Source organism: Myotis daubentonii, chromosome 5, assembly GCF_963259705.1.
Source record: "Myotis daubentonii chromosome 5, mMyoDau2.1, whole genome shotgun sequence".
Lineage (NCBI taxonomy): Eukaryota > Metazoa > Chordata > Mammalia > Chiroptera > Vespertilionidae > Myotis > Myotis daubentonii.
Window position 1 is genome coordinate 80871716 of NC_081844.1, and position 26411 is coordinate 80898126.

At 37.8% G+C, this 26411-nt stretch overlaps 1 protein-coding gene and 2 pseudogenes across 2 annotated transcripts; 1 reads left to right on the forward strand and 2 right to left on the reverse strand.

The window, feature by feature from the left end:
• Nucleotides 1-2477: 2477 nt before the first annotated feature.
• On the forward strand, nucleotides 2478-2589 carry LOC132236360 (U6atac minor spliceosomal RNA; annotated as a pseudogene).
• A 4864-nt stretch (nucleotides 2590-7453) lies between these two features.
• Nucleotides 7454-25095, reverse strand: NME5 (NME/NM23 family member 5). 2 transcript variants are annotated; one of them, XR_009452886.1, is made up of 6 exons: nucleotides 24850-25095; nucleotides 19710-19915; nucleotides 18122-18222; nucleotides 11572-11690; nucleotides 11204-11411; nucleotides 7454-7560 (listed from the first exon to the last, which is right to left on the reverse strand). XR_009452886.1 is itself a non-coding variant. In XM_059695344.1 (5 exons), the coding sequence occupies exons 1-5, from the start codon at nucleotides 24976-24978 to the stop codon at nucleotides 7477-7479; spliced, it is 639 nt and encodes a 212-aa protein (XP_059551327.1). In that variant the 5' UTR covers nucleotides 24979-25091; the 3' UTR covers nucleotides 7454-7476. The 2 variants fall into 2 exon arrangements, 1 of the variants encoding a protein (XP_059551327.1); XM_059695344.1 differs by lacking the exon at nucleotides 11204-11411 and having other exon boundaries at nucleotides 24850-25091.
• On the reverse strand, nucleotides 22398-23707 carry LOC132234329 (small ribosomal subunit protein eS1-like; annotated as a pseudogene).
• Nucleotides 25096-26411: the final 1316 nt, after the last annotated feature.

Below are 26411 nucleotides of genomic sequence, written 5' to 3' on the forward strand. Positions count from 1 at the left end.
GAAGTTTGGCATGACCAATTCTTCACAGTCCATTTGCTAAGAGACACATTCTAAAAACAAGCACCGCTGAAAAGGATGTCCTTGTTTCCAAAGCTTCAACCTCATTGTAGGCTGATTGTTTTATATTGGTCCTTGTCTAACTATTTTATGGGGCAAGAGGCTCTAAACCACATATATATGTTAAAGATGCCTTGAAATGTTCTCACATTGGCCAGGACGAGAAACACTAGGTAAAGTCTAGAGAGGTTGTCATTCTAGCCCCATCATAAAGGCCACCCAGAAGGATCAGGATCTTACAATCCTGATTAAGATTAGCCCTTGAGATGCTTATTCTTATACAATAGCTTAACTCTTTCCAACCCACAATTTAAATAAAAATTGTGCCAGATCCTAGTCGAAGAGTTGAAAGTGCTAATTAAGTAAGCTCAGTAATCTGCTCCAAAATAAAAGAGTTGAACGTTGAAAGAGATCCACATTAATGATAGACAGTTTAAAGAAGGATTTAGAAATTGTAGTTTAGGTCAACACATTATTGGTAGTTTGTGTCTTTCAAGGTCTTTGTCTATTTAATCAAATTTGTCATAGATATTCACATAAAGTTGTTCAAAATATTCCCTTATTGTGCTTTTATTATCTGTAGTAAAGTTTGTAATGATTTGACAATATTGGGTTGAATGAGTAAAATTGGTTTGAGGGGATAAAAAGGGAGTGGGGAATTGGAGGCTGCTTTGATATATCCTATGTAACCATAATTTTCCAAGGAGCACTCCCCCACATCTCAGCCAAGAAATGCAGATGAGGCAAGTAAAAACAAAGGTGTGGGGAGAGTTTATGATTCTAGTGATGAGGTTGTTGGTCTGATTAGCTGCCCATTTGTCTGCAAGCTGCTTTCTCCTCCCATTCCGTCCTCCCTGTCATCACAATGCAGCCTGCTGACCAGGAAGCCTAAGGAAGGGGCTCCCTCTGGAGCTGATGGCAGTGGCACTTCGGAAAGTGCTGGCAGGGGGTGGGCTATAAAAAAACAATTTGGCCTAGGAACAAAAGACATCAATCACAGCAGTGTCATCAACTCTCTATTTGGATGAGGAAGAGTACTTTCTGGCCAGGGAAGCAGGAAAGGAATAGACAACATAATTTTACTTAGTCATCTCCCCTTTCCAAAGGACTAAAGAGTCTACTTAATTTAATAGGAAAGCTATACACAACTACTCCACAAAGATCTTTTTCTTTAATCATGTGCTTTGGTGAGGTGGGAGAAAGCTATCTCATTTGCAGCCTCTATGTGAAATTGCCAGAAATCACTGAACCCTACCTTTAGTTAGTAAACTTCTCTGTAAGCCTGGGAGTTTCTGAGATTTAATTAATTTTTGGAAAGTAACTATGGATCTTAAATGAAAGTTGCAAAATTAGGATAAGGAATGTTATCAGTGAAAGGACTAACAGAAATAACCCAAGAGAAGCACCTGAAGTCACAGAAATAGCAAAGAATAGAGCCACCTCTGAATCAAAAATTAAAGCTTAATCTAAATAGTTCTTATAGTTAACTGCATAAGAGAAATTAAAATATTTCTGAGCTGGGAAAGTACTTCTCAAAAGTATCTGTGACTCTTTCAAATCAAGCTAACGCTTAAACCAGGGCAGAGAGGCTATTGCCCTGGGTTCTCTTTTTCAAGCATGATTCTACCCTTCAACGCCCCCAAACAGAAGCTGAGGTAGGTATGCCCAGGTTAGACATATTCCTTATTTCTTGGCTAAGTATAAGAAGACTGGCAAGAGGCCTAGGAAGAGGGGGGCTTCACCTCAGATCTAAACTCCTAAAGAAGTAAAGAAAAATCTAAGAAAGCATGCTTGCTTGCTTTCTTCTTTGAGTTCTTTGAATACTGGAGAAAGGAACTAAATGAAGTGACATATCTGGATTAACTAGTATACAACACTTAGAGTGAAAGAAATGCACAAAATCACCAGCATTTAACGATGACAAATATGTGTACAGTATCGCTTATGTCAGAAAGCAGTCATCTCCCCTTTCTAGTTACCTAGGAAGTAAATAAGAAAGCAGTTCTCTCATTTTCCTATTCACCCTATGCTACACTTTCCAGTTCTGGCCCATGAAATAATGACCTCAAATGAGTCCAAAATTAAATAATCCTATGGCTAACTATATTATTTTTCATTTGCATGTATTTTTGTCTATCTCCAAAATATAACTCAAATTAGTCTTCTTTCTCTATTTTTCCCTCCCTTAAAAACAAAAACAAAACAAAAAAAACCCACAAATGGCAGAGATGACTTCCAGTATGGAATTTTTCTGCTATATACAATGCTACCTTTTTTTTCCACGAGAGGAGGCTATTGTAGCGAAAATGACCTCTTGAAGCTGTCACACAGAAACACCATTGTAAAAACCATTTGCTTTATCCTATATTCTTGGCCATTGCTCAAAATATGGCAATCTATATTTTATCTTTAAGATTTTAGTGTTGTATTAAAGGAGAGAAAGTTAGCACTCTCTAACAAGCATGGCCCTCGGGCCTGACAACATACATACTGTTAAGGCATTGCATTCTTGGTAGCTGACCATGGTCTTTTGGAGGTTAAGATTTCATAGATCTTCTCAAACCTAGCTTTTGGTTTCATGGATTTTCTCTATTACTTATCTGTTCTCATTTTTGTTTATATTACTTCCTTCTTTTGTGCTTGCTTTGGGTTTTTCTCTTTTTTCTAGTTTATTAAAGTGGAAGCTTAAAACATAAAAAAAAAGATTTTAGTTTGTCTTTCCATCATTGATGTTTCTTTTTCTTTTTTTAAAACATATTTTTTTAAAATATATTTTATTGATTTTTTACAGAGAGGAAGGGAGAGAGATAGAGAGCCAGAAACATCCATGAGAGAGAAACATCGATCAGCTGCCTCCTGCACACTCCCCAATGGGGAAGCGCCCGCAACCCAGGCACATGCCCTTGACCGAAATCGAACCCGGGACCCCTCAGTCCGCAGGCCGATGCTCCATCCACTGAGCCAAACCGGTTTCAGCTTTAAAACATATTTTTATTGATTTCAGAGAGGAAGGGAGGGGGAGAGAGATAGAAACAACAATGATGAATGAGAAAAAAATCATTGATTGGCTGCCTCCTGCACACCCACTACTGGGGATCAACCAAGTATGTGCCCTGACCAGGAATCGAATGAGATCTCCTGGTTCCTGATCAACACTCAACCACTGAGCAACACCAACTGGGCGAGGGTTGTTTTTTCAAAATATATTTTTATTGATTTTTAGATATTTTTATTGATTTTTTTAGAGAGAAAGGAAGGGAGCAGGAGAGATAGAAACAGTGATGAGAGAGGAAACATTGATCAGCTGCCTCCTGCATGCCCCGTACTTGGGATCAAGCCCACAACCCACACATGTGCACTGACAGGGAATCAAACTGGGAATCAAACCCATGACCTCTTGGTGACTGAGGTGAAGCTTAATCCACTGAGACACACCAGCCAGACAGTTGGGTGACTTAAGCTATTTACCTTCTGTTAGGGAGGAGTGTAAACCTTTTACTTTTTAAAAAAAGAAAATTAAATCTTTATTGTTGAAAGTATTACATATGTCCCCCTTCCCCCCAATTGACCCCTTCTAGCCTACCCGTCCCCTACTCCTTCACCACCCTATTGTATGTGCCCATGGGTTATGCATATGTGCCTACAAGTTCTTTTGTTGATCTCTTCCCAACCACCCACCTACCCCCGCCTTCTCTCTAAGATTCCACATTTACTCTTAGGCAAGATAGGATTTTTCGATTTAATAGATGGCTATAAACTGCTTGTGTTTAACTATCTGTCTTAGTTTCCCTATTCCACTGCCCCTGGCTTACTAGCCTATCTCATTACCAGTCTCAGTGTTGTGTCTTCTTTAATTCTCTAGTTGTAGAACTTCCATTCAGCCAGATTTCTGAATGATGGTTGTTTTATAGTTCAGTTCTAATTTTGATGTGGTTGTGGAAGGAGGTGATTATCGTGTTTACCTATGCTACCATCTTGATCAGAAGCCTCTCTAGTTTTTTAAAATCTAGAACAGTTCCTCCCCATTTCTACTTTTTGCTTTATGACATTGATTTTTGAAAAGATGAGGCCAGTTTAAGTATTTAGTCTTAATAAAAGTATTTCACAACCTGGATTGATTTAAAAAGTAAATTATAATTTCTTTAATAAATAATTTCACAACATTAAAAAAACACACAACTAGTACCTTGTCATGCTGGCCAATGTAGCCCAGTTGCTTGAGCATTGTCCCATGCACCAAGAGGTTGCTGGTTTGATTCCTGGTCAGGGTACATGCCTACGTTGTGAGTTCAATCCCCATTTAGGAGTGTGCAGGGAGCAGCTGATTGATATTTCTCTCTCTCATTGATGCTTCTCTCTCTCCCCCTCTCCCTTCCACTCTCTCTAAAATCAATAAAAACATAATAAACAAACTAGTACCTCATCACAAAAACATAATTGTAAAACATTAATCTAAGAACTATTTGATAACGTTGCCATCTCCCATTTATTTATATATAAAAAAAAGTTTCGTCATTTTGACGTATGTACATATGTGCTTTATGTTTTTTATTATTTACTTACCACAAGTAAAGGTCAGGAATTGTTATCTTCCTTTTAAATTTTTCTTACTGTTTCACTTCATTACTGCTGTATATGTGCTCCATGTGAGTGACGTAGGTGCTTATGCAGGTGGTTAGGTGGGTTCTGACTTACGGCGAAAATTGCATTATGTCTTGCTGTAGGAATGGATCTTCGACGTAACCCGGGGACCTACTTATAGCAACATCTTACATCAGCCTTCTTTTTTTTTTTTTTTAACATGTTTTATTGATTTTTTACAGAGAAGAAGAGAGAGGGATAGAGAGTTAGAAACATCAATGAGAGAGAAACATCCATCAGCTGCCTCCTGCACGCCCCCCAGTAGGGATGTGCCCGCAACCAAGGTACATGCCCTTGACCGGAATCGAACCTGGGACCCTTTAGTCCGCAGGCCGACGCTCTATCCACTGAGCAAAACCGGTTCGGCTTACATCAGCCTTCTAATAGTTACTGTTACATCATTGTTAAAAACCATACCCTAGCCTGGCCATTGTGGCTCAGTGATTGAGCACTGACCAATGAACCAGGAGATCACAGTTCAATTCTGGGTTAGGGCAACATGCCTGGGTTGTGGGCTCAATCCCAGTAGAGGGCGTGCAGGAGTCAGCCAATCAATGATTCTCTCTCATCATTGATGTTTCTATCTCTCTCTTTCCCTTCCTCTCTCTGAAATCAATAAAAGCATATATTTTTAAAATCATATCCTGGGGGTGGGGGAAAGATGGGAGCAGGCTGGAAGAGGTTAATGGGGGGAAAAGGAGGACCTACGTAATACTTTCAACAATAAAGATTTTTAAAAAATCATCATACTCCAAATTGACAACCACTGCAGTACATGAACTCCATAGAGATAACTCCAGGGCAAGTAAGGGCCTGAAAGGTGTGGACTAATACTACTGCAGATGACTGGGTGACTTTGTGCCTTATTGAGGGGAAAAAAAAAGAAAAGAAAAACTAAACACGGGCAAAGGAGATTCTAAGAAACCGAGAAGCAAAATGACATCATATACATTCTTTGTGCAAACTTACTGAGATGAGCACAAGAAAAAGTACTTAGATGCTTTAGTCACCTTCTCAGAGCTTTCTGAAAAGTGCTGAGAGGTGAAAGACTATCTGCTAGAGAAAGGAAACTTTGAAGATATCTCAAAGGCAGAAAATACCCTTTATAAAAGAGAAATGAAAACCTATATTCCTCCTAAAGGGTAAACAAAAAAGTTCAAAGATCCCAATGCACCCAAGAGGCCTCCTTAAGTCTTTTTATTGTTCTATTGCCCCCAATTCAAAGAACACCTTGGCTTATACAGAGTGTCCCAAAATATATATACACATTGTAACAGCTGATAACTCAATTTTGAAAATGAAATATATTTTAATAAACACTGCCTTTCTAATTATTCAAAGTGTGTGTATACATTTTTGGGGACAACCTATATATTGGTGATGCTACAAAGAAACTGGGAGAGATGTGGACTAATACTGCAGATGACAAGCCATGTTCATAAGCCTGATAAGCTGAAGGAAAAACATGAAAAATATATACTTGCATAAGGTTATGAGGCTAAAAAGGGAGTCATCAAGGCTGCAAAAAGCAAGGAAAAGAAAGAAGATGAAAAGGATGAAGAGGAGACAGGCAGAAGATGATGATAAATAAGCTGGTTCTAATTTTTAGTCTATAAAGCATTTAACACATCTCACTCCCTTTAAAGAAAAAAAAAAAGAAAAGAAATGTAAGGCTATATGCAAGACTTGTTTCTAAACTGTACAGTAGTATCTTTTTTGGTATAGTTAACATACTACCAAATGTGTTAAATGCAAGCTAGCTCTGACCTGGTGGTATTTTCAATAGCCAATCACCTTGCCTAGTACGGGGGTGGGGGGGGGGGTGGGGGGGTTGTAAATTGGCATAGAAGTTTAAAGCAGGTTATTGTTTGTACATAGGACAAATTAGTTATTTATAAGGATAGCAGTTTTTCACTCATTTGTCTCTAATGCATCTTATATGAATTCATTGCTGATCTATTAACTAAATACCACTTTGTAACCCCCCAAAAAAGTTGCAGTTGTTTTGTTGACATTCTAAATGCCTCTAAATAAATACAATTTTCTTAATAATAATAAAAAAAATCAGCCTGCTTGGTGTGGCTCAGTGGTTGAGTATTGACCTATGAACTAGGCGATCACGGTTTGAATTCCTGGTCGGGCACAAGCCCGGATTGCGGGCTCCATCCCCAATAGGGAGCATACAGGAGGCAGTGGATCAATGATTCTCTCTCATCATAGATGTTTCTATCTTTCTCTCCCTCTCCCTTCCTCTCTGAAATCAACACAAATATATTTTTAAAAATCAGACCCTAACCCTATATTTTCCCTTAGATAATCTTATCTGCTGCACAAAACACTACTATTCTTTTAAAAGGTATTTTTAACAAATAATTTAAAAAAACAAATAATTTATTTCACATGTAGCTACTTAAACCCTTAAGAACTATGGTTGTTGTTGTTTTTAATGAATTAATTAATTTATTGTCTAAAGTTTTACATATGTCTTTTTCCACAATTGACACCCCCCCCCCAATTCCTACCCCAGGCAAGCCCCATCACCCCAGTGTCTGTGTCCATTGGTTATGCTAATATGCATGCATACAAGTCCTTTGGTTGCTCTCTAACCACCACTCCCTCCCCCCCGCCATTTGTCTCTGGATCTATTCTTGTTCGTCAAATTATGTTGATCATTATATCCCACATAGGAGTGAGATCATATTTGTTTTTTAAGTAGAAGCCTAGAAGCATGCCTTTAAAATGAGATCGTTCATGATTTGTTCTTTGGAGGACTTTATTTTAATAAGTTTCTTCTACAATTGGATGGTGACAAAGTTTAGGTTTGTTGGGATTATTTTTCAACAGCCAATCAGCTAGCCAAATCTATGGAAAAAAAGAAAAGATACCTTAACTTAGTAAACATTTACATATTTTCTTCAATATATAGTATATCAATTTAAACCTAAAACAGTTTTCAAAATCACTCTAAGAATAATGAAAAAATGACCATTAAAAACTGAAACATTAAATTTTACAGTATGTAAGACTGTCAAGTACAGATCCAAATTGGAAAGGAAGAAGTAAAACTATTTCCACTTAAAAATGATATGATCCTATATATAGAAAATCCCAAAGAATCCACAAGAAAGCTACCAGAGCTAATAAATGAATTTGGCAAAGTTGTAGGTTATAAGATCAACACAAAAAAATCAGTTGTTTCTATACATTGCTAACGAACAATCCAAAAAGGAGATTAAGAAATCACTTTCATTTATAATAGCACTGAAAAACAAGTATCTAGGAATAAATTTAACCAACTTGTATAACTGAAAACTATTAAACATAGCTGGTATCCTATGTTAGAAGTTGGCTTTTTGCAGATCTTGGTGTTAAAAGACAAAAACAAAAAAAACAAAAACAAAAACAAAACAACCACCACATAGTTGAAAGAAATTTAAAGACCTAAATAAAGATATCTGTGTTAATTGATAGAGAGACTTAATAATACTGTTAAGAAGTTAAATATCAATACTACCCAAACTGATAAGCATATTCAACACAAACAATATCAAATTTCCAACAATCATTTTTGCAGAAATGGAAAAGTCAATGCTCAGATTTACATAGAATTTCAAGAGGGCTCTGAATAGCTAAAACAATCATGAAAAAGAACAAAATTGGAGGATTTTCTGACTTTGTTCTTTCTTATTTCAAAATCTTCTTCAAAACTATAGCAATCCAAGCAGTGTGGTTCTGGCATATAGATAGACATATATAGACCAATGGAATAGCACTGAGAGTCCAGAAATAAACCCTAACACATATATAAAAATTAATTTAAAATGGATCAACAGCTGAAATATAAGAGCTAAAACCATTAAAATCTTGTTTAAATATATTTTTTAATTGATTCCAGAGAGGAAGGGAGAGGGAGAGATAGAAACATCAATGATGAGAGAGAATCACTAAAAGGCTGCCTCCTGCAGGACTCACACTGGGGATGGAGCCCACAACCTGGGCATGTGCCCTGACAGGGAATTGAACCGTGAGCTCCAGATTCATAGGTCAGTGTTCAACCACTGAGCCACGCTAGTCAGGCAACCATTAAGATCTTAAAAGAAAACATAGAAATAAATCTTCATCACCTTGGATTTAGCAATGGGATTCTTAGATATGACACCAAAAACATGAGCAACAAAATAAAAAAGATAAATTGATTTTCATTTAAATTTTAAAACTTTTTGGCATCAAAAAAACATTATCAAGAAAGTGAAAAGACAACTAACCTACAGAAAGGGAGAAAAATTTAACAAATAGTATATCTGACAAGGGTTTGATACCTATAACATATAAAAAAACTACAACTCAACAACAACAAAAAATTAAAACTGGGCAAAAAACTTTAACTGGAACAGACATTTCTACAAAGCAAAGATACAAATGGCCAATAAGCACATGAAAAGATGCTCAACATAATTTACATTAGAGAAATGCAAATCAAAACCACACTGATAAACTATTTCACATCTACTAGGATTATTATAATGAAACAAAAACAGAAAAGAATATGTGTGGGCCAGGATGTAGAGAAACTGGAACTCTCATACATTGCTAGTGGGAATGTAAAAAGTGATCACTGTGGAAAATAAGTTGGTGGTTCCTCAGAAAGCCAAACACAGTATATGACTCAGCAATTCCACTCATAGGTATATGCCCCAAAGGATTAAAAACAAGTACTTAAATAGATAATTGTGCACCAATATTCATACAACATTAAGCACAATAGCTAAAAGGTAGAAACAACCCAAGTACCCATCAACAGATGAATGAATAAACAAAATTTTATATATATATATATATATATATATATATATATATATATATATATATATATATATAATATTATTCAGACATAAAGGAATGAAATTCTGATACATACTACAATATGAATGAACTCTGAAAACATTATGCTAAGTGAAATAAGCCAGAAACAAAAGAACAAATATTCTATAATTCCATGTACATGAAATATAGAGAGGTTACTTTACTAGGGCCTGGAGCAGTGGTTCTCAACCTTCCTAATGCCACGACCCTTTAATACAGTTCCTCATGTTGAGGTGACCCCCAATTTCATTGTTACAAATTGAACATAATTAAAGCATAGTGATTAATCACAAAAACAATATGTAATTATATGTGTTTTCCGATGGTCTTAGTCAGGGGTGGGCAAACTTTTTGATTCGAGGGCCACAATGGGTTCTTAAACTGGACCAGAGGGCCAGAACAAAGCATGGATGGAGTGTTTGTGTGAACTAATACATGTTAACACTGCTGCTGGTGAAGGAGCGGAGGGGAGAGCAAGAGAACCCTCCGCTCTTTCGGCTCCGCGGGCCCGATAGAACAGCCGAACGGGCCGGATCCGGCCCGTGGGCCATAGTTTGCCCATGGCTGGTCTTAGTCAACCCCTGTGAAAGGGTCGTTCGACCCCCAAAGGGGTCGCGACCCACAGGTTGAGAACCGCTGGGCTAGACACACCCTGGAGCCAACCTCCCACGGTCCCTCCTTGGCCGGCTGCACCTGGGACAGAGCCGTGGCTCAAAGGGCATCTGTAGAGTGAGCGGGGTCCCTCTGGCAGGTTGGGTCCATTGGGCTGGCCTGTGGGGCCTGCGGGGATTGGGCTGAAACAGCTCTCCAACATCCTCCAAGGGGTCCCGGAGTGAGAGAGTTGCTGTCACTGGACAGTTCCTGTGTTGAGCATCTGCCCCCTGGTGGTCAGTGCACGTCATACCTACCCGCCAGTCAGCCGGTCGCTTAGCCTTTTATATATATAGATTCTTGCATGATATATTTTCCCATATGATCAACTGCAAACCTACTTTTACCTGTATATGCATATATTTTCTCATAAAGATTATACTAGAGGCTGGTAACAGCAATTTACTTCAAGGACCACAATTGGGTGGTTGAGGAACAGGAACAGCAAAGAGAGTTACTTTTCATTATATATCCTTTTGTGACCTTTGAATTATACTATATTCAAATATTACTTATTCAAAAATTAATAATTAAAATATAAAGCAAGTTCTTTAAGGGTCAATTTTAAATTATTTTTTATGTTTTGAATTATAATTCTACTTTCTGGTTTCTTTCCGAATGAAATAATCTTGATATGTGAAAAGCTTTATGCTCAGCTGTTTATTGTTATAGTATTTAAATAACAAACAACTCAAACAATAAAAGAATAATAATAAAGGCAATAAAAGAAATCATGTGACTATTAAAATAATATCTATAAATATATATTTAAATATAGTAACATTTATGTCATGGCACATGCCCGGTTTGTGGGCTCAATCTCCAGTGTGGGACATGCAGGCAGCAGCCGATCAATGATTCTCTCTCATCATTAATGTTTCTCTCTCTCTCTTCCTTCCTCTCTCTGAAATTAAATTTTAAAAAAAAGTTACACATACGGAAGTATCTGAACTGTATATAAACGTTTTTAAAAATGACTCTCATGCCCTACCTGGTTTTGCTCAGTGGCTAGAGAGTCAGCCCATGAACTGAAGGATCACAGGTTCAATTCCGGTAAAGGGCACAAGGGCATGTACCTTGATTGCAGGCTCCATCTCTGGCCTGAGGTCGGAGTGTGTGCAGGAGGCAACCAATCAATGTGTCTCTCTCACATCAATGTTTTCCTCTCTGGGTGTCTCTCCCCCTCCTTTCCACACTCTCTAAAAATCAATGGAAAAAAGGTGAGGATTAACAACAACAACAACAACAACAACAACAAAAACAATGATTCTCAGTACTTACACTGTTGCAAAGAAGACAATCTTTGAGATATGAAACCTATATTCAATATTCTTTAGTGTGAATAAAAAGATTGCTTACACAAGGATCTGCTGGTTTTTGCTTACAAAGCTCTGTGAGTCCTTTAAGCAGAGTTGGTGTTACATATAAATTTAAATAGTCCTTCGCAGCTTGTCCCACTGGAATAGGCTCAACAATCACTGCAAATACAAATGTATCCCCATTAAAGCTAACATAAATGATGAAATATTATACGGTCATTTAAAAGTTACCTTCAAATAAATTTTAATGTCATGAGAAATACTTATAAAGGTTTTTAAGGGAATAGAACTGATACATAGCATAGCAGTTGATTCAAAAACACACAAGCACACACATTAAAAAAATAAGACTACATAAAACTGGCAAGAAACATATCACAAAGCTAATAGTAATCATGTGTAAGATTCTGATTATTTTTTCAACTATATCCTTTTCTGCATTTTCATTTCCATGTTATTTACAATAAATGTTGTAACACACAATGTTATGAAAAAGAAAAACATGAAGAACATGTAAAACAGGGAGATTCGCTCAATCCAAAAATTCCTGCCAACAAAATGACAGGTGCTTCACAAAGTGGTAGGTATAACAGTGAATAGTATGTAGTTCTTGCTCTCTTATAGACTACTGAATATACACATAAAACTTATATCTGTCTATATAATATGTATTAATATTCCTGCTCTTATTTTTCAGGTTTTTAAATGAATTACTTAAAAACTTGGGGAAATTTTAGTCTTTTCAGCCTTATTTGAACACTATGGAGGTGAACCAGATTTGCAATACAAGAAAGAATATATTTATACAAGAAAGAATGTATTTTATAAGGCTGAGTAGATCTTTTGAGATTGACCTCCATCAATATGCTACTTTTAAAAAATTTATTGATTTTAGAGAAGAAGGGGGGAGGGGGAGGGAGAGAGAGAGAGACAGCAATTTGTTGCTCCACTCACCCATGCACTTACTGGTTGATTCTTATATGTTTGCCCTGACCAGGGAGCAAACCCACAACTTTGGCATATTGGGAAGACGCTCTAACCGACTGAGATACCCATCCAGTGCCCCAGACCCTATTTTAAAAATGAAAATCAGATTATATCACTCCCATCCTTAAAATGCTTCATTGGCTCTTGCTTGCATATATAGTGTAGTCAAGACAGGACTCCATATTATAGCCCGTAAGACTCTGTACCATGTCACCTATACTACCTCTTTAACCTCATCTTAATTCTTTTACCAAAATCTTTTTTGTTTATAGAATGTGCCATGTTATTTCCTGCTTATGATTTGAGCACATGCTATTCCTTCTGCTAGAACATTCTTCCCTTTACTCTGGTTAACCACTGTTTACTCTTTGGATCTCAGCTAAAAAGTCACTTCCTCAGTCAGACCTTCCTTACAGTCTACAATTGTTTTGTATAGCACTTATCACACAATAACTATGCAATTATTTGGGTAATTCTTATTTAATGGCTATCTTTCAAACACTAGACTATAAACTCCATGGGAGCACAGACCTCATCCATTTTTTATAATTTTTTAAAGTTTTATTGAGGTATAATTTACATATCATAAAACTCATCCATCCATTGAAGTATACAAGTGATATTTAATAAACGTTTAGCTGTGCTATCATCACCATCATCCAGTTTTAGAACACTTTGATCACTCCAAAAATATTTCCTTTGTCCATTTGCAATTTCCCACTCCCACTCCTACCCCCAGCAACCACTGTGCTTCTGTTTCTAAAAATTTGCCTTTTCTGGACATTTCATATAAGTGGATTATATACGTAATATGTGGTCTTTTGTGCCTGGATTCTTTCACTTGGCATGTTTTGAGTTTCATCCATGTTGTGGCATGTATCATGTTCCTTTTAATTGAGTTGTGTTCCATTGTATGGCTAACATTTGGATTGTTTCCAATTTGGGGGTACATTAAATAATGCTGCTATAAAGATTCACGTATCTTTATGTAGATGGATGTTTTCAAAATGGGTGGTAGATTCCACCAGGAGTTGAATTGCTAACAGACTTACCTGGTTTCTTAATATCTTAAGAAACTGCCAAACTGTTTTGTTTTTTTAAGTGCTATAAGCCCTGGCCAGGTAGCTCAGTTGGTTAGAGCATCGTTCTGATATACCAAGGTTTCAGGCTCAATCCCGGTCAGAGAACATACAAGAATCATCCAATGAATGCATTAATAAGTGGAACAACAAATCAGTGTTGTTGTTTTCTCTCTCTCTCTCCCTCTCTCTCTCCAAATAAGTAAAAATACAAAAGTGGCTGTAACATTTTACAATAATGTATGAGGATCCCAGTATTGCTATATCCTTACCATTGATTACAGCCATTCTAGTGAAAATGCCATGGTATCTCATTGTGGTTTTATTTTGCACTTCTCCAATTATTATGTTGAGCACTTTTTCATGTGCATATTAGCCATTCATATGTTGTCTTTTGTGAAATGCTTATTCAAATATTTTGCCCATTTTTTAATTGGGTTATTATTGAGTTGTAAGAGTTCTTTATACAGAGTGGAGCAAAAGTAGGTTTATGGCACTAGCTGGTTTGACTCAGTGGATAGAGCGTTGACCTTCAGACTGAAGGGTCCTGGGTTCGATTCCTGACAAGGGCACATCCCAGGGTTGCAGGTTTGATCCCCAGTGGGGGGTTTGCAGGAGGCAGCCGATCAATGATTCTCTCTCATCATTGATGTTTCCATCTCTCTCTCCCTTCCTCTCTAAAATCAATCAAAATATATTAATTTTTTAAAAAGTAGGTTTATGGCTGGGAGTACATGAAACACAGTTTATTCTTATATTATTATTTATTAATTACTGTATTATTTTACACATGAACAACTATAAACCTACTTTTGCCCCACCCTTTAATTCTACTTCTTTATCTATGATTTACAAATATTTTCTCCCAGCCTGTGGCTTATCTTTTCATATTCTTAATGATAGCTTTTGAAGCACAAAACTTCTAAGTTTTATGTAGTCCCATTTATCAATATTTTTTATTATGGACTATGCTTTAGTTTTTTTAAGGAGTTAACATCCCCCCAGGCCATTTTTTTAAGAATATTTTATTGATTTCAGAGAAGAAGGGAGAGGGAGAGAGAGATAGAAACATCAGTTATGAGAGCGAATCATTGATCAGCTGCCTCCTGCAGGCCCCCTACCGGGGATTGAGCCCACAACCCAGGTATGTGCCCTTGACTGGAATCGAACCTGGGACCCTTCAGTCTGCAGATCAACGCTCTATCCATTGAGCCAAACCAGCTAGGGCTGGACCATGCTTTTGATGTTATATGTAAGAACTCTCTGTCCAACTCAAGGTCATGAAGATTTTCCCCTTTGTTTTCTTCTAGATGTTTTTAGCTCTGACGTTGTAGGTCTATGAAACAAGTGTCTAAGTTATTTTCTTTTGCATGTGGATGTGCAGTTGACATCTTGATAATACTGTCTCTCCTGATCCATGAACATGGATGTCTACTTATTTAGATAGTCTTTGATTTCTCTCAGCAATGTTTTGTGCTTTTCAGTGTACAAGAATTACACTCTTTTTTAACATTTATTCTTTTTTTAAAAAATATACTTTTTTTATTGATTTCAGAGAGGAAGGGAGAGAGAGAGAAACATCAATGATGAGAGAGAGTCTGCCCTAACTGGTCTGGCTCAGTGGATAGAGCGTCAGCCTTCGGACTCAAGGGTCCCAGGTTCGATTCCGGTCAAGGGCATGTACCTTGGTTGCAGGCACATCCCCAGCAGGGGGTGTGCAGGAGGCAGCTGATCGATGTTTCTCTCTCATCGATGTTTCTAACTCTATCCCTCTCCCTTCCTCTCTGTAAAAAATCAATAAAATATATTTTTTTAAAAATGATGAGAGAGAGGCATTGATCAGCTGCCTCCTGCACACCCCCTACTGGGGATTGAGCCCACAACCCCGGGCATGCGCCCTTGACCAGAATCGAACCTGGGACGCTTCAGTCCGCAGGCCGATGCTCTATCCAGCCGTGGGCAAACTACGGCCCGCGGGCCAGATCCGGCCTGTTTGAAATGAATAAAACTAAAAAAAAAAAAAAAAAAAAGACCGTACCCTTTTATGTAATGATGTTTACTTTGAATTTATATTAGTGCACACAAACACTCCATCCATGCTTTTGTTCCGGCCCTCCGGTCCAGTTTAAGAACCCATTGTGGCCCTCGAGTCAAAAAGTTTGCCCACCCTTGCTACCACTGAACCACACCAGGTAGGGCTAAAATTTATTCTTAAGTATTTTGTTATTGTTGATGCTATTGTAAATAAAATTATTTCCCTAACTTCATTTTTGAATTATTTCTACCTCATCTATTTTTGCTGACCATTTATCATTTGTCTCTGGCATCTAGGGCTAAATGAGGTCATGAGAATAAAAAGTGTTTTTATGTTTATGTTGATAAACTTTCATTGCACTTTTTAATGATTTATAATTTATACATTGCATTGTATATTTTCATAGGCTTTTAGAATAAGGTCATCTTGAGAGCAGGGACATCTTATTTGACTTTATTTTTATTAAGTTGGTAACTCAACAAACTTGTTGAATGAATGGAAGGTAGCAAAGCTTTACCAGCCATCCTATTAAAGGGAAAAGGAAGGGCACTAATTTTTTTAAGGGTTAGCAATATGTTTTTGAATATCTTTACAACTTGCTTTAGCCACGCACCATATAGGGTTTTGCACATAGTTCTTGACTGACTGCTAAACAAGATGGAGCTCATACCACAAACTCTGAGAACTTATGCCAAATAACTTCATATTCCCGCAGCAAAAGATCTGCAATGTGGTAGATAATTAATCACTTATATGTATCCTATAACTGCTGATTCTCAAATGTCTAACTGTATCTTTTAAATTCATATCTAGAGGATTAATTAATGGGTTAAATAAAAGGCAATCTAAAATAAGAATTTAGGGATATAACCTTATGAGTAAGAAGAGCTTCCAAATTTATCTTCCACTTAAGATAAAGTGAATTTTTATCCTATTTTAGTTAAAAGCTAAGGAGGAAAAATCTAATTCATTAGTAGGACTAAATCTAAAGTACTACAACATTAAAAAAAAAAAATTGATGTTGCCCAGCTGGCGTGGCTCAGTGGTTGAGCATCGACCTATGAATCTGGAGGTCACAGTGTGAATTCCGGCCAGAGAACATGCCTGGGTTGCAGGCTCGATCTCCAGTAGGGGGTGTGCAGGAGGCAGCCAAGCAGTTATTCTCTTTCATCATTGATCTTTCTATCTCGCTCTCCCTCTCCTTTCCTCTCTAAAATAAATAAAAATATATTAATAAAAAGAAAACAAAAAACACACCAACTGATGTTTGAGATATGCTTCAAAATAATATGGAAGCAGGAGAAATAGGAGCAGGGGTTACAGATGAAATAAGATTGACCATAACTATTAAAACTGGGTGATGGGTTCATTCGGGGTTTATCATATTATTTTGCCTACTTTTGTGTATGTTGGAAATTTTACACAATAAACAGTTGTGAAGAAAACAACACCTTAATACAATGGCTATATGACAGAAATTAGATCAGTAAGATTAAATATAAGTAGGCAAATACTTTTGGATACAAATACCTATAAAAGTTTTTGTTTAAAAATCAGCACTTTTAAATATCCAAGATAGTTTTCCATTTTCTTTGAATAATTATTCAGTATAAAATAGAGAGGAACAAGTCTAACTGAGTTAGAAAAGAAATAGCATGCCAAAAAAAAATTCAAAACTACCTGATGCTTCGCATTTTGTCTTTATAATGAAAATCAGCAAATTTTCTTTGTCTTAAAATTATTGAAAACAAACTAAAAACCTCAGTGTTGTCCTCATTGTGCCTACTTCTAAAAGATTTATAGCTCAAGCTGGTTTGGCTCAGTGGATAGAGCATTGGCCTACAGACTGAAGGGTCCTGGGTTCAATTTTGATCAAGGACACATGCCCAGGTTGTGGGCTCGATCCCCAATGTGAGGTGTACAGGAGGCAGCCAATCAATGATTCTCTCTGATCATTGATGTATCTATCTCTCTCCCTTCCCTTCTGAAATCAATAAAATATATTAAATAAATAAATAAATGATTTATAATCTCTATAACAGGATGGAAACAAACAAAAAAGGCCAAGAAATATTAATTTCGCAATTGCATGTGTGCTGGACAAACAGTAAACTGTTAAAAAATGGTAAACCAATCATAATTTCCAATGAAGATTCTTTTTTTCATGTGTAACAAACTTTACTGATGCATTATAGATAACTCGAAGGAATTACAACACAGAAGGAGAAGAGAAACCCTAAATATTTCTAGTCCAAGAGAAAAGAAAGAAAAAAAATTAAACTGTTCTCAAACGATTTCCTAGAAGGCACAATTTAGTTCTGAAGATAATGTTGAGTTTTCTATTCTTGGCTTTAACTTAACTACAACTTGAAAATACGACAAAATATATTGGAGAAAAGCAATTACTTTTTTCCTAGTTACATCCCAAAATAAAAGAAAAAGCAAACAATAAGGAGATGCAATTGACTAATTACTCATCTATAACTCACCTTCAGGAAACATGAATCGAATTTCTCTTTCGGCTGCAGCAAAATCATAACTCCCATGAAGTGCATTCCTTAGGTCATCTGTGCCATAAATTGCCCTTAGACTAAAAGCAAGTTAGAGATGATAACCATCCTACCTGACAACCTTTTTCTTACTTTTCACATATGCATCTTATTTAGGTATTTTACAAAAACTTTGCCACTTCTCACGTATGGTTTTAAGCTTGAATTCAAGCTTTAATCTAGATGAGGGTCAAATATCTTTAAAATCTTCAGGCGGGATACACTGGGAAAATAGGAGTTCACTGGATGAAAAAGAGGTGTTTTGTGAGAAGTGAAAAAGCAATATCAATTCAAAAGTGCAAGAACTCGCCTGGCTGGCGTGGCTCAGTGGTTGAGCGTCGACCTATATAAACTAGGAGTTCATGGTTCAATTCCCAGTCAGGGCACATGCCCAGGTGGCAGGCTCGATCCTCTGTGTGGGGTGTGCAGGAGGCAGCCGATCAATAATTCTAATCATTGATGCTTGTATCTCTCTCTCCCTTCCTCTCTGTAATCAATAAAAATGTATTTTTTAAAAAATTGCAAGAATTCAATGTCCACTGGTTTCTAGACATTAATGATAATGCTGGAAATCTTGATATCTGGTCCTATATTATCAATATTCTTTCAAAATACCACACCAATTTTCTCATGAAAAACCCTACTTCAGTGGTAGTTTAATTCCAGGATAAGAGAATAAGGTTAATCAACCATAAACAGACATTCCCTGAGACCTTTTGTGTTATTTGGTATTAAGATACAGATTTAAATAGTTAAAACATAAAATGGACCTCCCTGCCACCCCAAAAAACCAAACAACAAAAAAACCAGTTAAATTGAGGAAAACTTTCAAATAAAAGAAAATCCCTATTACAAAGAAATCAGATTTCTTTTTCATTTTCATAGTTAGATTGCATTTTTCCCTAGGAAAATTACCTGAGGGACAGCGCAATGGCGAGGATGACTCTTAAGCACATAGCGGGGTTTAGAAATGTTGTCCCATTATTTCTTTATGTAGGCACTTGTCTAAGATCAAAATTTTCACCAGATCCTCTCCCTAGTACCTTCAGCACATGCTCACTGTTCTCCCCATCTCATCCCTCTCATGTTCATTAATTTTTTTTTTTTATTGCTTAAAGTATTACATATGTGTCCTTTTTTTTTCCCCCACCCTTGACAATCCCCTGGCCTCCCCTACCCCCCAGTATCTTATGTCCATTGGTTATGCTTATATGCATGCATACAAGTCCTTCGGTTGATCTCTTACCCCCCTCCCTCCTGCCCTCCAACCCTCCCCGGCCTTCCCGCTGCAGTTTGACAATCTGTTTAAGGCAGCTCTGCCTCTGTATCTCCATGTTCATTAATTCATATTGCCCTGCGCCTAGTCCCATTTTCACCTCCTTTGATGCTCCTAGTAGTTATGTTAAGTCTTAACCCTGTAATTTTTGCTTTTAATTTTGATACCTCTTTATGACTTAACAATAAAAAGGATGTATGGTTTTTATCAAAAAAAAAAAAAAAAAACAACAAAGAAAAAAAATAAAATTACCTGTCTGGGTGTGTCTCCTTAGCTACTAAGCTATTACTTGGCCCCAAAAGTTCTTTCCAGTAAGAGATGGCTTTATGTCTAGCTAATATCATGGCAACAAGTGGTCCAGAACTCATATAAGCTGTTAAGTTGGGGAAAAACATTTTTCCATACTGTTCCACATAAAAGTTACTACAATGCTCAGGGCTAAGCTGTAGTTTTCTTCTCTATAAGAGAAACAAAATCAACAAAAGCATTTAAAGTGACAGTTCAATAATACCTGGTTGTCATTAATAACTTGAAATTAGTACCAACCTGATTACAAATTTGACATTTATTTTTGTATTATGAAGAAAGGATGAGGTAAGAAAATTAAATGTAGGCTGTAAATAAAATTATAAGAATTATTTAACCAACTTAAGAAAAACTATTCCATCAACACATGCTTTTTTAAAAAAATATATTTTTATTGATTTCAGAGGAAGGGAAAGGGAGAGATAGAAACATCAATGATGGGAATCGAACCTCTGACCCTTTGGTGTGCAGGTCAACACTCTAACCACTGAACCACACCAGCCAGGGCAGTATTTTGTTGATGTATACTCTGTGTACATTAAAGTAACAAAAATGGACCTTAAAATATTCCGATTCATTCTTATCTATTTGTGGAATTTTCCTATTTATTGTGAAAATTTCCTACAGTATTTTAAGGGAACTGGTCTCACTGTGGCACTTAGAAATAATTTGCAGTGGTTTCAAGATGGCAGCAGAGTAGGCGGATCTTTCTTGCACCTCCTCCCAGAACCAAACTGGAAATAAAACTAAACTGGGGAACATTCACCCTGAGGACTAGCTGAAGAGGAGATTTTTAACAAGAAAGTGCAGAAACTACCTCAAGACTGGTACGAAAGGCTGGGTCAGGAGAGGGTCCAGCTCCGACAGGCTGCAGGCCAAGGGTAAGGAAGGATATCTAGGTTGTGGGGAGTTTTCCTGGAGAGGAGCAAGGCCTGGACCACACGCCAGGCTCCTTAGCCCAGAGCACCAGAGCAGAGAACAGTGATCCACATAACATCCAGCTGTGAAAGGTATCAAGGCATCTATCCATCAGGAGGAGAATGAACCTATTAGAGATAAAGCCACTCCCAGCAGGTGTGCTCAGTGGATGAGCATCAGACCATAAACCAAGAGGTCTGGGTTCCATTCCCGGTCAGGACACATGCTTGGGTTGTGGGCTCGATCCCCAGTGTGGCATGTAGGAGGTAGCCAATTAATGATTCACCATTGATGTTTCTTTCTCTCCCTCTCTGAAATCAATAAAAATATATTTTTAAAAAACCTATGTCACTTCCTATTAATACATACATTAGATATACTAATACATGTATTGATATAAAGTAGGACTGTTGAGTAATAGGGTATGCCATCTGTAATAACGATAGAAACTTGCCAGATTCCCTACCACAGGGGCCATGCCATGTACTTCTATATTTTTGACAGATGCTTTTTCAGTGTTATTTTAATTTGCTTTTTTCATACTGAGATTGAGTATCTTTTCATATGTTCAAGAAGCATTTGTTGCCGGAACCGGTTTGGCTCAGTGGATAGAGCGTCGGCCTGCGGACTGAAAGGTCCCAGGTTCGATTCCGGTCAAGGGCATGTACCTGGGTTGCGGGCACATCCCCAGTAGGAGATGTGCAGGAGGCAGCTGACCGATGTTTCTCTCTCATCGATGTTTCTAACTCTCTATCTCTCTCCCTTCCTCTCTGTAAAAAATCAATAAAATATATTTAAAAAAAAAAAAAGAAGCATTTGTTTTCTTTTTTAATTGATTTTTGAGAGAGAAAGAGGGAGAGAGAAACATTGATTTGTTGATCCACTTATTCATGCATTCATTGGTTGATGCTTTTATGTACCCTGACCAGGGATCAAACCTGTGACCTTGGGGTACTGGAACCACACTCTACCCAAGTGAACTACGGGGTCAGGGCCAAGAAGCATTTTTCTTTCTCTGTGATCATCTACATGTTCTGCCAATTTTCAGCTGAATTTTTATCTTTTTCTAGGAGCTCTTTCTATATTAGGGAGATTAGGCCTTTGTGATATGAGTTGCAAACCTTTTTTTTTTCAAGTTTGTCATTTGTGTTTTGACTTTGCCTACGGTGTTTATTTGGTCATGCAGAAGTTTTTTATGTTTATAGTCCTATCAATCTTTTCTTTCATGGTTCCTAGACTTTAAGTCAAAGTAAAAAAGGCTGTCCCACTCTAAGAATAAAGAAAATCATCTTGCCCTAGCTGGTTTGGCTCAGTTGATAGAGCATTGACATACAGACCAAAGGGTCCTGGGTTTGATTTTGGTCAAGGGCATGTACCTTGGTTGCAGGCTTCTCTCTGGCCTGGGCCCTGGTGCAGGAGGCAACCAATCAATGTGTTTCTCTCAGATTGATGTTTCTCTCTGTCTTTCCCTCTCTCTCTATTCTCCCTAAAAAAATCGATGGAAAATATTCTAGGGTGAAATTAACAACAACAAAAAATTTTTTTAAAAAAAGAAATTCATCTTTTCTTCTAGAATATATATGGTTTATATTTTTAATATTTAAATTTCAGAACCATTTGCCATTTATCCTGGTGTATGTAGTATAATACTTGAATCCAACTTTTAAAAAAATCACAAATAGGATTTTTTATTTGTCACCATTAAATGTCTGAATTTTAAACAGATTCTCAGACTGGGGGCTCATATCCATTAGCTCATTCAACTTCAGCACCTGTCTGATCCCCAGTAGCTTTTTCAGAACTGCTACCTTCACTATGAAGCTCCATGAGTTTTCCCAATTCAAATTTGAACTTCTTCAGCATTTTGACTTTTCTTACAAAGACATCAGTGGAGAGAATAAATAGATTGGTAAGCTTTTTCTGCCTTTTCTAATGCTATCTGGAATCAATTAATTGACCACTTCTTTCAAGACATTTGTTTGCAGCTCTTGGGTCATGATTTCCATCAGGTTCTGGATTTGGTGGACCTGTTGATGCTGAGCATAAGAGTCTTCCAAATCTGATTGTTTCACTTTTTTTTTTTTAAATAAAAACAACAAAGATAGATGAAGCAAATAACTATTGCTAATCTTGACATCAACATGAGCTTCTATCATGATCTGCCACTTTTTTACCATTTTGTCACAGGTAAGATCCATGCCATGGAAATTAGTCAGTTTTTGCCTGAATAAGCTTCAGTAATTAGCTTGAATTTTCTAAATGCAACTTATCATTCTGCAGATCAGCTAGGCTCATTTAAAAAACATGACCCTTGAGACCATCAGATGTAATTTTGGTTCCTTGAGTTCTCATGACTAGTGTTTTTCCAACATTTCTTTTTAAAAATTTATTTATTTATTTATTTATTTTTAACCCTCACCTGAGGATATTTTTTCCATTTCATGATTTTTAGACAGAGTGGAAGGGAGGGAGAATGGAATAGGGGGGGGAGCGGGGGGGGGGGGGAGAGAAACATCAAAGTGAGAGAGACACATCAATTGGTTGCCTCCCACATGTGCCCCTAACTGGAGCCAGGGACAGAACATGCCCTTGACCAGGAATTGAACCCTCGACCCTTTGGTTCAAGGGCTGATGCTCTAACCACTGAGAAAAACTGAGGGCTCCAATATTTCTTATATTGAATATAGCTGGTGCTTTCACATCATACAATCTTTCTTAGAAAATGGGTCAATCTCTTTATTCTTTTTTTAAAAATATATTTTATTGATTTTTTACAGAGAGGAAGGGAGAGGGATAGAGAGTTAGAAACATCGATGAGAGAGAAACATCGGTCAGCTGCCTCCTGCACACCCCCCACTGGGGATGTGCCCACAACCCAGGTACATGCCCTTGACCGGAATCGAACCTGGGACCTTTCAGTCCGCAGGCCGATGCTCTATCCACTGAGCCAAACCGGTTATGGCCTCTTTATTCTTGAGTCCCTTTTTGCCTCCTTTCATAAGAGACTGTTTCTTGCCCAACGCCATGGTGCTGCTCAGAGACCCAAAAGGCCAATCCAAGTTTTTAAAAAATTGCTACTTGGTTTTCCTAACATTTATTAAAAAGTTCATTTTACCTGAGTCCTTTCATTACTATATGAAATATTTCCTTATACTCTCCTGTATTCTTTCCTTACACTTTCTTATACCATCCCTATCTTCAGCCTCCACCTATCCAAAGTTCAACTGATATCCCATTTCTTTCCTGAAGATTCTCCTTTTCATTTTTTAAAACATTGACTAAATAGGCAATATGACACAGTATAAGAGAATAAAAACTGGAATTTCAAATAAAAATGCTACAAAAAAGGAAGATTAAACATATTAAATTCTATTTAATATTTTTTACATTCATTTTCAAACCTCTACCAACTGCAGAACAAAAAAGGCTTAAAACATTAAATGTTTGTAATGATTGAAAAAAAAAATACCAACAGTCTCAAAGTCTATCAATAGAGGACCAAGAAGCCCAGCCAGTGTGGCTCAGTCCTTGAGCATGGATCCATGCACCAAGAGGTCATTGGTTGGATTCCCAATCTGAGAGCCTGGGTTGTGCTCCCAATCCCCAGCAGGGGGTGTGCAGGAGGCAGCCAAACAATGTTGCTTCTTTCTCATCATGTTATCTCTCTCTCCCTCTCCCTTCCTCTCTCTCTAAAATCAATACTTTTTTTTTTTTTTAAAGAGGACCAAGTAAATAAATTGTTGTTCATCCACACAGGGGTATTTGCACAAAAGTTAGGATGAATAAACTAGATTCAGATGTAATGATCTGAAATGCTATTTGAGGGATTTGTAAAGGTGGTCAAGAGAAGGGGATTGTCCTATTTTAAGGGGTGAGAGAGATACTTGTGAATGCATAGAAAATCCTGGAAGAACAGAAAGTGTTAATGGTTGCCCCTTTCTGAAGACTGGGATTTGGAGAGGAGGTAAAAGAATTTTATTTTTCATTTTACGTATTTTGAAGTGTGAAAAAAAAACTTTAAAACTATCTCATGTAACTTTTATAGTTAGAAGAATAAACCTAAATTTAATGCTAAATATTATGGATCTAAATAGGTTAACACATTTACATAAACATAAAAAGAAAGATGAATGAGTGAAAATAACATAATCATTTCCCCAAAAGTTACCTGAACAATGGTGAATCCAGATCTGATAATAATATCTTGTATCTCCTCCTCTTTGTCAACAATATCTGGTTTGATAATGGCCAGAGTTTTTTCTACATATATCTGAAGTGGGGACATCGATAGTTCCATTCTGGTTTTTTGAGGTACAAGTTAAAGAGATTCTTGACGGTATCAACTGCAATGACATGCATTCCCCCGACCCAATTAAATGTAATTGTGATTAAGAAGGGCATTATTAAGTGCTTGATCTTATTAATTTATAAAGTTAGAAACTGCAATATATTTTTCTATAAGCAGTGTCTTTGATACAGGCATACATGGGAGATATTGCAAGTTCTGTCTCAAGTATCGCAATAAAGGGTGTGATCATCTTTTTTGCTGAGGGAGGGTCTTGCCTTCAGTTTGTAAAACATACAATACCTGTGTAGTGAAGAAAGCAAGTGCAATAAAAGGGGGTATGCCTGTAATACAATTTCTACTCTGCGGTTGTGCCTTGGGATTTCATGAACACTGTCTTTTCTTCTCCCCGTCTCCCCCATCATCACTATTTATCCCCTCTATGCCCACTTCCACCTGCACCCCACCCCATCCCTCCGCAATCATTACACTACTGTCTATGTCCATGAGGATTGAGAGAAGGAGAGAGAGAGAGGAGAGGGGGAGAGGGAGAGAGGAAGAGGGAGAGAGGAATAGGGAGAGAGGGAGAGAGGGAGAGAGGGAGAGGGAGAGAGAGAGAGAAGGAGAGAGGGGGAGAGGGAGAGAGGAAGAGGGAGAGAGGAAGAGGGAGAGAGGGAGAGAGAGAGAGAGGGAGAGAGGAAGAGGGAGAGAGGGAGAGAGGGAGAGAGGGAGAGAGGGAGAGGGAGAGGGAGAGGGAGAGAGGGAGAGGGAGAGGGAGAGGGAGAGAGGGAGAGGGAGAGGGAGAGGGAGAGGGAGAGGGAGAGGGGGAGAGAGATTCCTAAATACTTTCAATGAGGTGGAGATGCCACAGGGCAACTTGAAGGCTGGAAATGCGGAAGACTTTAGGCGCAGCAACCGGAGACTGAGTAGGCAACTCTCCGCGACACAGCTACAGGTTCAGCGCCCCGGCCCGCCAGGATGACTATGCATAGTAGGGTCAGGAAGGGTTGGAAAGTAGGATCCCAGGTCCCCTGGACCTCTCCCAGCTGCATCCGCAGATTCTGAGTCTGAGGTTGGTCTAGGGCACTCACCTCAGTGCTAACTCGTCCTGTGCGACCACTGCTCGTTGCTAGGAGACGTGAAACCCAGTTTAGGGACGGTGGCTGCAGAGAGTCAATCCCAGCAGCCCGTTTCACAGCCTCTGGAGGGCTCCTCTTAATCAAGGGAGCCAGCCACAGGCATTTTTATTCCCCTTAAGAATCTTAGCGTACTAGACGTTTTCTTACATTTTCGTCATAATTTAGCTTCTTTCATCCTCCTACTCATTTGAAGCATGCTTCAATTATCCCCATTTTATAAATGAGACAAAGCATAAACTTTCCCTTCACCCACCCCATGTCCCTTCCATGTCAAATACCTTCCTCATTTCACCAAATGATGCTGTC